This window comes from Nycticebus coucang, chromosome 8 (genome assembly GCF_027406575.1).
Source record: "Nycticebus coucang isolate mNycCou1 chromosome 8, mNycCou1.pri, whole genome shotgun sequence".
Taxonomy (NCBI): Eukaryota; Metazoa; Chordata; class Mammalia; order Primates; family Lorisidae; genus Nycticebus; species Nycticebus coucang.
Genome location: NC_069787.1, coordinates 42682150 through 42701155, shown reverse-complemented (window position 1 = coordinate 42701155; position 19006 = coordinate 42682150). Strand labels below are relative to the sequence as shown.

Genomic DNA, 19006 nt, shown 5'->3' with positions numbered 1-19006 from the left:
CACAAAAAGTTAACTATTAGAAGAGATACTTTAAAAACTCTGAATGATTTTCAAAAACTATTAGGAGATATAAATTGGATTAGACCTAGTTTAGGAATTCCCACGTATGCTCTAAAAACTTTGTTTGCAACTTTAGAAGGACCAGCTGATTTAAAAAGCCCTAGAGTATTAACTGCTGAGGCAGAAAAAGAATTACAGTGGATAGAACAGCATATCCAGCAATCTCAGATAGATAGAATTGATGAAGTCGGTCATTTTTATTTATATGTGTTTCCTTCCAATCATTCCCCTACTGGACTGTTAACACAAGAAAATAATTTTATAGAATGGTGTTTTCTACCTAACAAGACAGTTAAGAAAATGGAGACATATATATACAAAATAGCCGCAATAATTTTAAAAGGACGTCAAAGATTTAGACAATTAATTGGTAAAGACCCAGAAAAAATATATGTACCTCTTACTGATTCTCAAATTTATAATTTATTTATCTTCAACACTGAATGGCAAATCACTCTTTCAGATTACCTAGGAATTATAGATAACCATTATACTAAGGATAAAAGAATTCAATTTCTTAAAAAAACCAATTGGATATTACCAAAAGTTATTAAAGAACATCTGTTAGATAAGGCTCTCACTTTTTATACTGATGCTAACAAGAAAAGAATTGCAGGATATATAGGAGAAAAAATACAAAAGGTCGAACAGTCTCCTTATCAATCTGTTCAGAAAGCTGAATTATTTGCTATACTAATGCTACTAAGTGATTATCCAGATCAAGAGATAAATATTGTTAGTGACTCAATCTTTTGTACAATTGTAGTACAAAACATTGAGACTGTTACTTTAACTGAAAATAATTCAGAATTAAATTTGTTGTTTCACAAACTACAAAAGTTAGTAAGAGCCAGAGTAAAAGGTATTTATATTACACATATTAGAGCCCATACAGGATTACCTGGACCTTTATCAGAAGGCAATCATATGGTAGATCAATTAATAGGGTCAGTACTTACTGCCCAACAAGAACATAATATTCATCATTCTAATGCAAGATCATTAAAAAAGAGACATAGCATCACTTGGCACTCTGCCAGAGCCATAGTCCAACCTTGCCCCACTTGCCAACCTTTAGTAGCACCTCTTTTACCCAAGGGAGTTAATCCTAGAGGATTGAAATCTAATCAACTGTGGCAAATGGATGTGACTCAATTTCCAGAATTTGGTAAGACAAAATATATACATCATACTGTAGATACTTATTCTCATTTTTCATGGGCAACAGCATTATCATCGGAAAAAGCAGATGCTGTTATTACACATCTATTAGAATACTTTACTATTATAGGCAAACCTGAAACTATAAAAACAAATAATGAATCAGCATATATTTCAAATAAATGCAGAGAATTTTTTAATCTCCATCAAATAAATCATTTAACAGGTATTCCTCAAAATAGCCAGAGTCAGACAATAATTGAAAGACAGAATAGAACATTAAAAGATATGCTCAAAAGACAGAAGGGGGAAGGAGAGTATACCACCCCAAAAAACAGATTATCTTCAGCACTATTTACTTTAAATTTTTTAAATTTGAATGATGAAAATGAAACTCCAGCATTTAAGCACTGGAGTGTGGTTACACCCCCATCTACTGACCAACCAGTATATTATAAAGACAACATCAATAATCTGTGGATCCCTGCCACTGTGGTAAAATGGGGAAGAGGATTTGCTTATATTTCCACAGGAGACCGTAACTTTTGGGTTCCAGATAAAAATATTAAACTCAGAAGAGTTACCCATGAAGAAACAACAACACAGAAACCGGATGAAAATTCGAGTGAACAAATTAGCCACGAGATTCCAGCGTCTAACCTTGACCCACAAGAATGGAAAGAAGAAAAAGATGACATCGGGCGGCGCCTGTGGCTCAGTCAGTAAAGGCACCGGCCCCATATACCGAGGGTGGCGGATTCAAACCCGGCCCTGGCTGAACTGCAACCAAAAAATAGCCGGGCGTTGTGGCGGGTGCCTGTAGTCCTAGCTACTCGGGAGGCTGAGGCAAGAGAATCACCTAAGCCCAGGAGTTGGGGGTTGCTGTGAGCTGTGTGATGCCACAGCACTCTACTGAGGGCCATAAAGTGAGACTCTGTCTCTAAAAAAAAAAAAAGAAAAAGATGACATCAGAACACCCAGAAATGGTGACCGTGCAACAAATATAGAAACTGGGAAAAGCCGCTGTGACAATTATATGCAAATAAAAGTGTAAGTTAACACCTGTAAATATTTTTTTAGCAATGTTTGCTTTCCTTATGTCAACTGTAGAAGGAAAGGAATTTCATTATTGGACATATATCCCTAATCCACCGCTGCTACGAGGGGTTAGTTGGACAGAACCCACAGTCCCCGTATTTACCAATGAATCTGTCTGTCTCCCAGGACCTTTTAATACCCGAGGACCATTTAAACCTGAAGAAGAGGGAATGAAGCTTGTTAATTATACTTCAGAGGTCACCGGTCCTCCTATTTGCTTTGGTCAATAATATCATTGTTTAAATATGACTGTACAGTACTGGCTAAGTCATTATGACCGGCCAGCTTCTGGGAATGATGTCAAATGTGAGATGTTTATGCTAAGTGCTAATTCCATCTCTCGTTTTATCCCAGGTTTTACTCCTATAGATGTGGAAGCTCCTCCTTGTAAGGAGCACAGTTTTACATTACAAAGGGAATGGGTGCATTGGACTCGATGTAAAGGAAATCAAACTTTTTTCTTAACTAATACTTCTAAAGGTCCTATAATGGACTGGAGTCCAAAGGCAACTTTACTTGACAGCAATAAGAGACCTATTAACATTGAGTTGCCAAGAGATGAGTTTACCTATCTTATAAATAACAATAAAATCAGGAAAAGAGGCGGAGCAAGATGGCAGCCGAGTAACAGCTTCCTTGCATCTGGGCACTGTGAGTCTGGGGAGATAGGACTCCAGGCATCTCTGGATGGTGGGGTCTGCCTATCATCACCCCTGAGAGGATACAGGGAGTCAGCGAGAGACTTCTGGACCCCAAGAGGAGGACTAAAACAGTGGAAAACCGGCAAGTGGTCACGTGTGTTCAATCCATCTAAACCCGCCCGCAACTGTAAGTTCAGTAGCAGCGAGACTGCAAACCAGAAAGGCCTTACCTGTGAACTGTTTTGGTGTCTTTGGACTTGGCACTCAGCTGAACTGCCTTGGGGAGAGCCTGAGCGGGAGTGCGGAGAACTTTGGCCTTTGTCTAAGGCCCCAGTCTGAGCCACTGAGCCACACGGAGCTAATAGTGTTTGGCTCTGGGTCACAGGCAGACATTGTGAGTGATCTGCCCCGGCAAGCTCCGCCCTCAGGGTCACAGAGCTGGAATTGGGTGGGAGCTGGTAAGCCAGCGACCAAGTAGCCTAAGGGCGGGGTCTGAGCCGCCTTGCAGCCCTAACCCTCGGGGGCAGAGGGAGACCAGTTTTCACACAGAGTAAGTGGATAGCCACTTCAGCAGTGATTCCAGCGACAAGCACTTCCCTGAGAAAGCTTCTGTTCAGTAAGTGAACAAGTTCAAAGTGCCTCTTAAGTGGGCTGAAGAGAGATTTAGGGTGTCTACCTGCTGGGATTTGAGAAACTAGCAGCCTCCAGTCGTATCAGAACTGTGATTAACATCTCATACCCCAGAAGACCACGTGTTGCCCAGACAATATTCAATAACATATACATACCGCTTTGTTTTTGGTTGTGGTTTTTTTTTTTTTTGGTTTGGTTGTTTTTTTTGTTTATTTTGATGTTGTGGATTGTTGTTTTCTTTTTTAAGTTCAACCTTTTCCATACAGATCCTTTTTCTTTCTCAATTTTTCTAGTTTAATTATAATTTCCCATTGCTGCCTATTTCAATTATTAGAACTTCATTTTTGTCAGTGTCTCTACCACTATTATTTGGTTTTTCCAGCCAATTTTATCCCGTAAAGTTTTCTGTTTGCTTGTTTTGGTTTGATTTATAGCATTTTTCTCTTTCCTCTCTACTTGGTGGAGGTGGGGTACTGTGTCTGATCAGGTTAGCAAAGAGCTGCTGACCTCAAGGGACCCACTCAACTGGGCACCCCCAGAAGGTAGTTTTTTTTTAAGGTTGTATCAAAGTACCCTACTGTACACCTATATTGCTCTGTCTCCCTCTTTCTGTGCCTCTCTTCCTTTTGTCAATATCCCTTTTACCCACCCCATCTCCCTTCTCTATTTTTCTCTTTTTTTTTATTTTCGTACCACTCGGTCCTCCTTTCTTTCATCCCTTTTTTGCTCTTAAACCTTCTCACCCTTCTGGTCCTGTAACCCTTAGTCCACAGGCACGAGAACTTAAAGAGCAAGAGGAAGTGAAAGGAAAATTAGGGCAAGGAAACAGATAAAAGAAATCACCCATGAGGAAGAATCAGCAGAAAACTCCAGGCAACATGAAGAACCAGTCCAGAAGAACCCCACCAAGGGACCAGGAGGTAGCTACTGCAGAGAATTCCACCTATACAGAAATGTTAGGAATGACAGAAAGGGAATTTAGAATACGTATGTTGAAACAATGAAAGAAATGATGGAAACAATGAAGGAAACTGCTAATAAAGTGGAAAATAACCAAAAGAAAATCCAAAAACAGAATCAAATCAGAGATGAACGATATGAAGAATATAAAAAGGATATAGCAGAGTTGAAGGAAATGAAACAGTCAATCAGGGAACTTAAAGATGCAATGGAAAGTATCAGCAACAGGTTAGACATGCAGAAGAAAGAATTTCAGAGGTAGAAGACAAAGTTCTTGAGATAACTCAGACAGTAAAAGAGGCAGAAAAGAAGAGAGAGAAAGCAGAACGTTCACTGTCAGAATTATGGGACTTTATGAAGCGTTCCAACATACGAGTTATAGGAATTCCAGAAGGGGAAGAAGAATGCCCCAGAGGAATGGAAGCCATACTAGAGAATATTATAAAAGAAAATTTCCCAAATATCACCAAAGATTCTGACACACTGCTTTCAGAGAGACATCGGACCCCAGGTCGCCTCAACTCTAACCGAGCTTCTCCAAGACACATTGTGATGAACCTGTCCAAAGTCAACACAAAAGAAAAGATTCTGCAAGCTGCCAGGAGTAAGCGCCAGTTGACCTACAGGGACAAATCCATCAGAGTGACCGCAGACTTCTCTAATGAAACTTTCCAAGCAAGAAGACAATGGTCATCTACCTTTAATCTACTTAAACAGAACAATTTCCAGCCCAGAATTCTGTACCCTAAGCTAAGCTTCAAAACTGACGGAGAAATCAAATCATTTACGGATATACAAACATTGAGGAAATTCGCCACAACAAGACCAGCTCTACAGGAAATACTTCAACCTGTTCTGCACAATGACCACCACAATGGATCAGCAGCAAAGTAAGAACTCAGAAATTAAAAAACAGAACCTAACCTCCACACTGATGCAAAAGATAAAACTAAGCAATGGACTCTCACAAAATAAGATGAATAGAATACTACCACACTTATCAATTATCTCAATAAATGTTAATGGCTTGAATTCCCCACTGAAGAGACATAGATTGGCTGACTGGATTAAAAAACACAAGCCATCCATTTGCTGTCTGCAAGAAACACACCTGGCTTCAAAAGACAAATTAAACCTTCGAGTCAAAGGTTGGAGGACAATTTTTCAGGCAAATGGAATTCAGAAGAAAAGAGGAGTTGCAATCTTATTTTCAGATACATGTGGATTTAAAGCAACTAAAGTCAAAAAAGACAAAGATGGTCACTTTATATTGGTCAAGGGAAAAATACAACAAGAAGATGTTTCAATTCTAAATATATATGCACCCAATTTAAATGCTCCCAGATTCTTGAAACAGACCTTACTCAGTCTGAGCAATATGATATCTGATAATACCATAATAACAGGGGACTTTAACACTCCCCTTACAGAGCTGGACAGATCCTCTAAACAGAAATTAAACAAAGATATAAGAAACTTAAATGAGACTCTAGAACAACTGTGCTTGATAGATGCATATAGAACACTCCATCCCAAAGATAAAGAATATACATTCTTCTCATCACCCCATGGAACATTCTCCAAAATTGATCATATCCTGGGACACAAAACAAATATCAACAGAATCAAAAGAATTGAAATGTTACCTTGTATCTTCTCAGACCATAAGGCACTAAAGGTGGAACTCAACTCTAACAAAAATGCTCGACCCCACCCAAAGCCATGGAAATTAAACAATCTTCTGTTGAATAACAGATGGGTGAAGGAAGAAATAAAACAGGAAATCATTAACTTCCTTGAGCATAACAACAATGAAGACACAAGCTACCAAAACCTCTGGGATACTGCAAAAGCAGTTTTGAGAGGAAAATTCATCGCTTTAGATGCCTACATTCGAAAAACAGAAAGAGAGCACATCAACAATCTCACAAGAGATCTTATGGAATTGGAAAAAGAAGAACAATCTAAGCCTAAACTCAGTAGAAGAAAAGAAATATCCAAAATCAAATCAGAGATCAATGAAATTGAAAACAAAAGAATCATTCAGAAAATTAATGAAAGAAGGAGTTGGTTTTGTGAAAAAATAAATAAAATAGATAAACCATTGGCCAGACTAACGAGGAATAGAAAAGTAAAATCTCTAGTAACCTCAATCAGAAATGATAAAGGGGAAATAACAACTCATCCCACAGAGATACAAGAAATCATCTCTGTATACTACCAGAAACTCTATGCCCAGAAATTTGACAATGTGAAAGAAATGGATCAATATTTGGAATCACACCCTCTCCCTAGACTTAGCCAGGAAGAAATAGAGCTCCTGAACAGACCAATTTCAACCACTGAGATCAAAGAAACAATAAAATATCTTCCAACCAAAAAATGCCCTGGTCCAGATGGCTTCACTCCAGAATTCTATCAAACCTTCAAGGAAGAGTTTATTCCTGTACGCCGCAGAAATTATTCCAAAAAATTGAGGAAGAAGGAATCTTCCCCAACACATTCTAGGAAGCAAACATCACCCTGATACCAAAACCAGGAAAAGACCCAAACAAAAAGGAGAATTTCAGACCAATCTCACTCATGAACATAGACGCAAATATTCTGAACAAAATCCTAGCCAATAGATTACAGCTTATCATCAAAAAAGTCATTCATCATGATCAAGTAGGCTTCATCCCAGGGATGCAAGGCTGGCTTAACATACGCAAGTCTATAAACGTTATCCACCATATTAACAGAGGCAAAAATAAAGATCACATGATCCTCTCAATAGATGCAGAAAAAGCATTTGATAAAATCCAGCATCCTTTTCTAATTAGAACACTGAAGAGTATAGGCATAGGTGGCACATTTCTAAAACTGATTGAAGCTATCTATGACAAACCCACAGCCAATATTTTACTGAATGGAGTAAAACTCAAAGCTTTTCCTCTTAGAACTGGAACCAGACAAGGTTGTCCTCTGTCACCTTTACTATTCAATATAGTGCTGGAAGTTCTAGCCAATACAATTAGGCAAGACAAGGAAATAAAGGGAATCCAAATGGGAGCAGAGGAGGTCAAACTCTCCCTCCTTGCTGACGACATGATCTTATACTTAGAGAACCCCAAAGACTCAACCACAAGACTCCTAGAAGTCATCAAAAAATACAATAATGTTTCAGGATGTACAATCAATGTCCACAAGTCAGTAACCTTTGTGTACACCAATAATAGTCAAGATGAGAAGTTAATTAAGGACACAACTCCCTTCACCATAGTTTCAAAGAAAATGAAATACCTAGGAGTATACCTAACGAAGGAGGTGAAGGACCTCTATAAAGAAAATTATGAAATCCTCAGAAAGGAAATAGCAGAGGATATTAACAAATGGAAGAACATACCATGCTCAGGGATGGGAAGAATCAACATTGTTAAAATGTCTATACTTCCCAAAGCAATCTACCTATTCAATGCCATTCCTATCAAAATACCAACATCGTACTTTGAAGATTTGGAAAAAATGAGTCTGCGTTTTGTATGGAACCGGAATAACTCCGTATAGCTAAGGCAGTTCTCTGTAACAAAAATAAAGCTGGGGGCATCAGCATACCAGATTTTAGTCTGTACTACAAAGCCATAGTGCTCAAGACAGCATGGTACTGGCACAAAAACAGAGACATAGACACTTGGAATCGAATTGAACACCAAGAAATGAAACTAACATCTTACAACCACCTAATCTTTGATAAACCAAACAAGAACATACCTTGGGGGAAAGACTCCCTATTCAATAAATGGTGTTGGGAGAACTGGATGTCTACATGTAAAAGACTGAAACTCGACCCACACCTTTCCCCACTCACAAAAATTGATTCAAGATGGATAAAGGACTTAAATTTAAGGCATGAAACAATAAAAATCCTCAAAGAAAGCATAGGAAAAACAATGGAAGATATTGGCCTGGGGAAAGACTTCATGAAGAAGACTGCCATGGCAATTGCAACAACAACAAAAATAAACAAATGGGACTTCATTAAACTGAAAAGCTTCTGTACAGCTAAGGAGACAATAACCAAAGCAAAGAGACAACCTACACAATGGGAAAGGATATTTGCATATTTTCAATCAGACAAAAGCTTGATAACTAGGATCTATAGAGAACTCAAATTAATCCACGTGAAAAAAGCCAACAATCCCTTATATCAATGGGCAAGAGACATGAATAGAACTTTCTCTAAAGATGACAGACGAATGGCTAACAAACACATGAAAAAATGTTCATCATCTCTATATATTAGAGAAATGCAAATCAAAACAACCCTGAGATATCATCTAACCCCAGTGAGAATGGCCCACATCACTAAATCTCAAAACTGCAGATGCTGGCATGGATGTGGAGAGAAGGGAACACTTTTACACTGCTGGTAGGACTGCAAACTAGTACAACCTTTCTGGAAGGAAGTATGGAGAAACCTCAAAGCACTCAACCTAGACCTCCCATTTGATCCTGCAATCCCATTACTGGGCATCTACCCAGAAGGAAAAAAATCCTTTTATCATAAGGACACTTGTACTAGACTGTTTATTGCATCTCAATTTACAATCGCCAAAATGTGGAAACAGCCTAAATGCCCACCAACCCAGGAATGGATTAACAAGCTGTGGTATATGTATACCATGGAATACTATTCAGCCATTAAAAAAATGGAGACTTTACATCCTTCGTATTAACCTGGATGGACGTGGAAGACATTATTCTTAGTAAAGCATCACAAGAATGGAGACGCATGAATCCTATGTACTCAATTTTGATATGAGGACAATTAATGACAATTATGGTTATGGGGGGGAAACAGAAAGAGGGAATGAGGGAGGTGGGTGGGGCCTTGGTGTGTGTCACACTTTATGGGGGCAAGACATGATTGCAAGAGGGACTTTACCTAACAATTGCAATCAGTGTAACCTGGCTTATTGTACCCTCAATGAATCCCCAACAATAAAAAAAAAAAAAGCATAAAAATAAAATAAAATAAAAAATAAAAAAATAAAAAAAATAAAATCAGTATTAATACGACAACACCTATGAGTTGGACAGATGTTGGGTATGCACCCCCCGCACCTGGAATTTATGGCTTTCCTAAACAAAATCATTTGTGGAACGTAGCAGCAGCTCTAAAACCTATGAAGGGTTGGACTGGTGGATTGATTTATCATCAAACCACCACATCTCATACTTATGGTATGGAATTTACTGTCCATGATGAAAGATACATTCAAGATTGTGTTCAATTACCCTTTGTGTGGCTTAAAGGCAACATAAAGTGGAATGAAAAAAACAGGAGAATTATTTTGTCCTGTGTGTCAACTGTTTACTTGTATTAATAGTTCTCTAAGTTTTAATCCTCAAAAGGAACAGTTGTATTTGTTGAGAGCCAGGACAGGTGTGTGGATGCCAGTGAATTTGACCAGACCGTGGCAAGAATCTTCTGCCCTGACAGTTCTTCAACTTCTGGCTGATTGAGTTTTGAGAAGAATGAAGAGATTTATTGGACTTTTATTTGCTATTATTCTAGGAATTATTGCTGTGAGAGCTTCTGCTGCTGTCTCTGGCGTGGCTTTAACTCAAGGGATTAAAACACATAATTTTATGGCTAATTGGCATAAAGACTCTGAACAATTATGGACGGCTCAAAAACAAATTGACACTGAGTTATATAATGAAATTGCTGACTTAGAACAAGCTGTTGTTATGTTAGGGGATGAATTAGTTAGCTTAAAGAAACAAAGTTGAAATGTGATTGGAATATAACTACTTTTTGTACAACCCCTGTTAAATATAATGAGAGTAAATTCCCTTGGGAGAATGTTAAAAAGCATTTGTTAAACCATGATAATTTGACTAAGGAAATTGTAAATTTACAACATGAGATATACTCCACTTTGGAAAATAAGTTACAAAGAATAGATGGAGATCAGATTTTACAAGGCATAGCTGATGGAATTGAACAAATGAATCCTATCCCAAAAATACAAGGACTTATAGGAAGTTCTGTAGGATCATTAGCATTATTTTTAATTATTGGATTCATTTTATATTTGATTTGTAAAAGAGTGAAGCATGCACAAAGCGAAAATGAACGTTATGCGCAAGTGTTTGCTTTAATGATGACAGATATGAATAATAAAAACAAAAGGGGGGAAATGTAAGATAATATTTAGAAATAAACTTATCCTACATCAAGCACACAAAGTAAATTCAGCGTGAGTTTAAAATGACATGCTTTTCTTCCAGAGGCTTAAGAGGCTTGGACCCCCCCTGGGTTACTCACAGAGTTAGGCTTTTTTGGAAAATTCCTTAGGCCTTTTCTCTGAAGCAGTACACCCCGTGAAACCTGAGATCCAAGGGCATGCCGCCCTTCCTCAGAGATACGGGCCAGAGGGTTGACATATGTTAACAACGTATTTTCAGAGGTCTATAGGTGCTCTGCCCTGAAGGAAGGTCACAGTCATTACTTCATACTGAGTAAACTGAGTGAATGCTTGAAGATATTCTTCTATTAACTCTGTCCCCCTGTAGCTGTTTTCGTCTTTGTGCCCTGCTCGGAAAACTAGTCACTGTTTAAAGGAAGAGATTTACTACACAAGTGGTTACATTGATATGATAAATATTTCCTTTCAAGTTAAAATTCAGCTAATAGATAATGGATTAGGTGTGTATGTGACTGGAAGAGTATAAAACTTAAACTTGGAATAAAGAACTTTGCTATATGCCATCCCATGGTGTATAGTCTGTTTCTTGACTTAATAATTACAGGAGCGAGTTTACACCTACAGCAAAGCTGCTGCTCATTCACATCTCGGGTCACGCAACAAAATTTAAAAAATTAACCAGGCATGGTGGTGTGTGCCTGTAGTCCCAGGTGCTCAGAAGGCTGAGGCAGAAGGATCACTTGAGCCCACAGTTTGGAGACTGCAGTGAGCTATGATAGCACCACTGTACTCCAGCCTAGACAATAGAGCAAGACCTTATCAAAAAAGGAAGGAAGGAAGGAAGGAAGGAGGAGGGAGGGAGGGACAGAGGGAGAGAGGAGGAGAGGGAAGGGAAGGGAAGAAAAGAGAAGAGAAAAGAAAAGAAGAAAAAGAAAGAGAAGGAAAGAAGCAATGTAAATATAATTTTTCCTTTCATGTCTACGTAGACTTATTGATATTAGCTTGGATTCTACCATTTCCATCTGCAAGTAGTCAAGAAAAACCCTTTTCTCTATACTAACTTTCAGGATGTAGAAATTTAGTATATAAGGGTCAGTTAAAGTCAAAGAAGTCCACCAATAACTCTTGTCTTTTTTGGATCATATCTCTGTTATAGACTGCATACTGCCAGGCACATGAGGATGTGACCCTAAGTATGCACTCCATGATTCTGTTGGTTACTAGGATAGCAACAGAGCTTTTAAGTAATCATGACTACTGATGACTTATTAAAGATGACTATTAAGACAATATTCATAACATTACCATCCATCATCATGAGGTTCATATTTAACAGTATACTGGAAATCAATCTGAAAAAGTCCTTTCTGAACTAGAATATATAGTCAGAAGCACAAACCAGGCATAGAAAGGCAAAGATTGAGTGTTCTCACTCATATGTGGGTGCTATAACAAAAAAGTTGATCTTAAGGAGGGAGAGAGTAGAATGACAGTTACCAGAGGCTGGAAAAGGGGGATTGGGAAAGGGATGAAAAAGGGTAGGTTAATGTACAAACATACAGTTAGAAGGAATACGTTCCAGTTTTTGATAGTACAGTAGAGTAACTATAGTTAACAACAATGTATTGTGTATTTCAAAATAGCTAGAAGAGAAGCTTTGAAATATTCCCAACACAAAGGAATGATAAATGTTCTAGGTGATGGATATCCTAAATACTCTGACTTAATCATTACACATTCTATGCATGTATCAAAATATCACATGTACCCCATAAATATTACAAACATTATGTATTAATGTATTTTAAAGGCAGAAGCAGTGGAATAGTACAGTCCTAGTGGATTAGGCTTGAGTTAGAAAGCCTTGCTGTGTTGCTGCATCACATCTCCCTCAGCTTCAGTAAAGCAAAGAGATAACCCACTTGCTGCATTGCATTATTGTGCCTATACAGTGAAATCGTGTAGGTAAAGCACTCAAGACAGAGTTCAGAATACACAGTAGGTGCTCTATGGATAGTATTATTATCTTCACCACCCAGGTCTTCAGTACACAGCTACATAGGCTGGCTCTCTTTTTACAGGAAAAGAATGCATTACTGCCATTTTGGATACTAAGTTTCTTCATAACTTTACCTTTATATCCTCTCTCCACTCATTTATACCATAGCTCTTAGAAATTTCTGGTTGGAAAATCTGCATTTTTGCCATGGATGTAGCCAGACGAGTTAAAGACTGACGACCACTCCCTCCAACTCCAACAAGCAAAGCATTTCCACCAGACTGCTTGAGAACTCGACATATTCTTGATAAATGTTCCAAAACATACCTGCCACAAAAACAACCTTATTATACATGACAATGGAAATGTTAATGTATATTTACATGTAACTATTCTTTTATTTTCCTAGAAGAAGGTGATTTGTTGTCCCATATGTTACTATATTAATTTTATTTTATTTTAATTTTAATTTTTTTAAATTTCATAATATCAGGGAGTATACATATTTTGCTTGCGTATTTTGTTTTTGTATAGATTGAATCAAAGTTACAATTGTACCCTTTTTATAGAGCTTATTATTAAAAAGCATGATTTTTCAAAGGCATTTTCAGAGGAAAACTAAAACTTCAAATTCAGGAAATTTAATACATAAGTTATACAAATTGACTGAAACCTTCACTACTTAAACTGTCAGTACATTTTTTCTTTTATTAAATATATTTCTTTACTTTCTTAATATTAAGATTTCTATGTGAAAAATAGAAAATTAGTTATCCATAAAATAACAAATTTAGAAAAACACTTCGCTCCACTAGTAATTAGGAGAATTAAAATTAAAACTACAATGAGAGGAGGGAGGGGGGTGGGGCCTTGGTGTGTGTCACACTTTATGGGGGCAAGACATGATTGCAAGAGGGACTTTACCTAACAATTGCAATCAGAGTAACCTGGCTTATTGTACCCTCAATGAATCCCCAACAATAAAAAAAAATAAAATAAAAGAAATTAAAAAACTACAATGAGATACCATTCCAATCTCCTTAAACTGGAGAAACTTATAAAGTCTGGCAATCCTAAGCGTTGGCAAGGGTAAAGAACGATGGCAGCTCTTAGAAGTAATAATCAATTTTGAAGGTATCTTGGCAAAATTTAGGAACGTCAAAGATGCTTATATACCATGATACAATAATTCTCCTTCAAGGAAAATAGCCTAGAGAAATTCTCACACATGTCCTCAAGGAGATATGCACACGATTTTTCAAAGCATTTTTTTACAAGAGCAAAATCTAGAAATAACCTAAAATTTTATCTCAGAAGAATGATTACACTGTGGTATAATTATACGATAGGCGATATAGTTGTAAATATTCATTTTTTTGTGACTCTTACAAACAATATGGAATAAACCAACTTGCAGAAGATTACACCCATTATTATACCATTTATAGACAATTTTAAAAGATGCAAAAGAAGACTGTGCACATAAGTTTAGGTACATGACACACACATAGATAATGAAAGTCCAAAAATACATGAGTTTCTTTTTACTACTACAGGTTATGATGGAGAGTGCAGTGAGGGAGGATGGCTACAACAGAGAACTTTAAATAAATTGTTAATACTTTATGTCTTAAGCTGGATGATGAGTAAAAGGTTATTCACTGTATTTTTCTTTATACCTTTTGTGCATAACTTTTCATAATAAAATTTTATAGATAGCAATTTCAAGTGTCAAATGCCAAATATAGATACCTAAAAATGACAAGATTCATTCTTGTTTTGTGAGTTTGATTATACTCATCTAAACACTGGTCCACAACATCACTAAAATGATGAATGTCTGGAATTTCAATATAAACTCTCTCATCTCCTTCAAGGTCAGGATTCATATAGTCACCAAACATGAGATTTCTTAAGTCCTCCTCGGTTACCTATAGAAAGGAAATCAACAAGTTATGAAACTTATAGGTTTTTCTAAAGTAGATGTAAGAAAATGTAAAAAACTTAATTTCATCCAGTTAATGGAATGATTATTAATTAGATAATTCTTTTAAAACATTAGGGTAGTAAATAATATGCTTGTAAGATTAATACCTGAAATTATATCATTAGGAAATAGAAAAGTAAGCTTTTTTCTATCATATAAGTACTGTTGTTGGACATTTTATCATTAAGACACTTGCACTTATACCAGCACAATTGACAGTTGCAAGGATATGGAAACAACCCAAATGTCCATTAATATATGAGTGGATTAAAAAAATGTGTTATTTGTATACCATGGAGTTCTACTCAGCCATAAAAAAAAAAAGTGCTCTAGAATCTTGTAACCACCTGGATGGACCTGGAGAACATTCTTCTAAGTGAATTGCAAGAATGGAAAAACAAACACCACATTTACTCAGTACTAAATTGGAACTAAAGGGTCAACACTTATGTGCACATAGAGAAGTAAAACTCAACAAGAATCATGTAGATGAGCTGAGTTAACTCACACCTAATGGGTATAATGCACACATTCTGGGTGAAGGGCTCACTTATAACTTTGACCTGAAATGTAGAAAACAACCTCTGTCACCAAAACATGTGTTCCCCTGTAATATTCTGAAATTAAAAAAGAGTACAATCCAGTGAGGAAAAAAAAGTTTTTTTTTTTTTTTTGGAGGATGGAGAAATCATTCTGGAGGACTCCCATTTACTGAGTAGTTACTAAAGGATGGTTGTCCTGTTAAGCACTTCACATCTATTATATCATTTAATTCCTGCCATACAAAGTTTTATTCTTTAAAGAATTTCTATGTTACATTCCTCTGAAGAAAATATCAAAATAAACAACTATCTATGAGAAAAGCTAAAAAGTATGTTCATTAAGAAGAGTTGATATTTTTAAAAGGTACGTTAATTGATGGTAACAACTCATACCACTGTACTATTTTAACTTGACACGTTTGTAATCATTTAATATACTCACTGGTGCATTCTCTTTCCTCAAATGTGAAAAGATACTATCAAATGATTCTTTAAAGTGGTCCTTCACAACAGATTTGATTAACTTGAACAGCCAGCTTCGATCACTATCATTAATAAGGCGATCATAAAATACTCGGAGGACCTCATGCACAAACAGACGGGTCATAGTGTGCTTGCTCTCCACAGCATCTCTTTCAATGAGTAAGCAGCCCAGGATGACACGTGAAAAATCACGCAAGTTGAAAGTATAATGAGATTTTGTGGGAGTAGGCAAAAGATTTTCCATAGATCGTTTATATACCTGAATATGGAAAAGGCAAACATAAAATTCTTATAATCAACAAAGTCATGTAACAAATATATATTATACAAAATATTTTATTTATTCTATCAGATTATATCAGCTAGAAAAATTGTATAGTCCTAAACCTAACATGGTTTATTTTGGTTTATGGCACTCAGTGAGGCATTACAAAGTTAACGGAACTTAATTTTATCTGATTCCATCCAAGCCCAGAAAGAGACATACATTTATTTCCAGTTATTATGGCTGTTCCTTTTAAAGGTGAATGTGCAGGAATTAAATAGTAAAAAACTTTAGTAGAAAATGAAATCAGAGGGCCAGACGAGGTGGCTCACGCCTGTAATCCCAGCACTCTGGAAGGCCAAAGCAGGTGGATTGTCTGAGCTCATAGGTTCAAGACCAACCTGAACAAGTGTGAGACCTCATCTCTAAAAAATAGCAGGATGCAGGTGGCGCCTGTGGCTCAAAGGAGTAGGGCACCGGCCCCATATGCCAGAGGTGGCGGGTTCAAACCCAGCCCCAGCCAAAAACTGCAAAAAAAAAAAAAAAATAGGGTGCTGTGGCAGGGGCTGGTAGTCCCAGCTACTTGGGAGGCTGAGACAAGAGAATCACTTGAGCCCAAAAGTATGAGGTTGCTGTGAGCTCTGGTGGCATGGCACTCTACTGAGGGCAAAGAAGTGAGACTCCAAAAAATAAAATTGAAAAAAAAAAGAAAAGAAAATGAAAGCAGAGAACATATTCTGAAGTATTCCAAATGAAGAGAACAAAATAATTTGCTTTTTATTACTATTTACTTCAAAACTAATCAATTCATTCTCCTCCTTCCCTTCTCTCCCATATTCTCTCTCCCCATCCGCCTTATGTCTTAATTGACTATAACACAGAAATGCAGATATTTTTATTATATGCTGAAGTCACCAAATGAAGTTTAATATTCTCTTAAAGGAGGGTGATTTAAATCTTTTATAATACAGCTTAAAAAAAGAAAACCAAACGAAATTATTTTTTATTCATATGTGTTCTCTGATTCATCCCTCTGCTCCAATTCCACACAAAATGCTTCAAAGACAGAAAAAAAAAGAGGGGGGATCTTTTCTGTATCCCATTCTACTGACCACCTCCCATGTCTTTCCATGAGATATCTAAAATATAGATGTTATATCTTATAAACAGAAACACTCTTCCATATCAGAAAAAATGTACCACCTCTTTGTTCATAGCTTCTTTAACAGCACAAATTTTCCACCGAAATACGGGAAGAAGAATGTTAGAAGATATAATGTTCTTGGAAACTGAAGGAATGGTTCTAGGTAGCTTTTGCTTCCTCTTGCAGTGATCCCAAAAGTGAACCCCACTTTATAAAGCTTCCAAATAGCTTAGTTTTATGAGATTATCACTGACTTCCCTTTAAATTCAGTTTTTCCTTTACCTTTTGAGCTGAGGCTGGCTCTGGCCTCTGAGCAGAGACAGATAACACACCCTATATAAATTATTTAAGCTATTCTTTGGCTGTACAATCTCATTTTCTTTTTCCACGTTTATATTTCCCTTTTATTGTCTTTTCACTGCCACTTCCAAGTTATGTGGTTTGACTAAAAGTAATGTATTTTTAAGTTCCTTAAATTTATTTTTTTGAAAGACAAGCAAGAATAGGAGGAAAGTGCAGAAAATTGACAAACATCAGAGCAGGAAGCTAACAAGCGGGAACATGTCTATGATGTGGCGGATACTAGTTCTGGAACGATTTTCCTATAATAGGGTATTATATCCCACTTTAATGATTAAAAAGCAGAGCCTCTAGAAGGTCAAATTACTTGCACAAAGTCGTATAGTTGGTTAATAGCAGTTAAGGCTCAACCCTCATTCGATTCCCTGATTTTAAAGCCTGTGATTTACCTATTCTCAAGTTTTCTGAAAAGTTTCTCTGATACTAAAGACCAAAGTAAATGGCTACAGTGAAAAAATGATAAAAAATAAAAGTAAGGGCCAAATGAGGTAAATATGTCATATAACGACACTTGACATAGTGTTATTTGCTCACCTCCATAGTCCCACTGACTATCTGGTTCCCAACAATAAAGTACTCTGGAGGAAATTCACGAGTCCTAAGGTAGAATGCTACAATTGATGAGAAAATTCGAATCATAGTTTCGTCACTAAAAGAATTAATACTGCAGATGTTGAAATGTCGAATAAAACGGGGAGTGACTGGATTTCTTCCACCACCTGGAGGGCCCATTGCAGCAATCAGCTCTATGTCAACCAAAGTGATTTTACTTGTGTCCTTAAGGTCATACCTTGAAAAATACATAAAAAATTTTAAACAATCTGCTATAAAGACATTACAATGGAATGAAATACAGATCTCCTTAGAAATTTAATCTGATTTTAGCTTCCTTAAAAGGAAGAACTTTAGATAATGTTTCATTTAGGAGATAATTTTTTTTTTTTAAGCAGAATTCTATGTCTCCCTTCAGTGACATTGATTCTGGTGCCCAGATCTTGGGTTATTCTATACTGACCCTCTCTCTGGTGCCCTTCCCTTTCTTTCCTCCTATTCTTCCTTCCAACTTGACTCTCCTCTCTTTCTCTTTTCCTTCCTTTCTTTCTCTCCTTCTCTCTTTTCTTTTTTTTTTCTTCCTCCCTCCCTTCCTTTTTTTCTTTTTGCCCAGTGCTTCTCTTTGTTGCCTGAGCTAGAGTACGGTGGCAGCATTACAGCTCACAGCAACCTCAAACTCATGGGCTCAAGCAATCCTCCCGCCTCAGCCTCCCAAGCAACTGGGCCCACAGGCACATGCTACTATATCTAGCTGATTTTTGTGTTTTTGGTTCAACATGAAAAGCAAACCCTAAAATAAACTATGGATAAACTATGGCAATCATGATGTGTCTAGATAGGCTCATCAATTATAATAAATATACCAATCTGGTGGGACATTGATAATGGGGAGTTTATACATGTGTAACAGGGAATATATGGGAAATC

The 19006-nt window shown here is 36.9% G+C and overlaps 1 protein-coding gene across 1 annotated transcript in view; it reads right to left on the bottom strand.

Annotated features, from left to right (window-relative positions):
• Positions 1–19006, bottom strand: part of DNAH12 (dynein axonemal heavy chain 12) — a 305069-nt gene that overhangs the window by 123868 nt on the left and 162195 nt on the right. The window contains exons 40-43 of the mRNA XM_053600535.1: positions 18062–18317; positions 15718–16017; positions 14499–14677; positions 12881–13073 (exon numbers count right to left, since the gene is read on the bottom strand). Of these exons, the coding sequence (XP_053456510.1) occupies positions 12881–13073; positions 14499–14677; positions 15718–16017; positions 18062–18317 (928 nt within the window). The remainder of the gene's footprint in view (positions 1–12880; positions 13074–14498; positions 14678–15717; positions 16018–18061; positions 18318–19006) is intronic.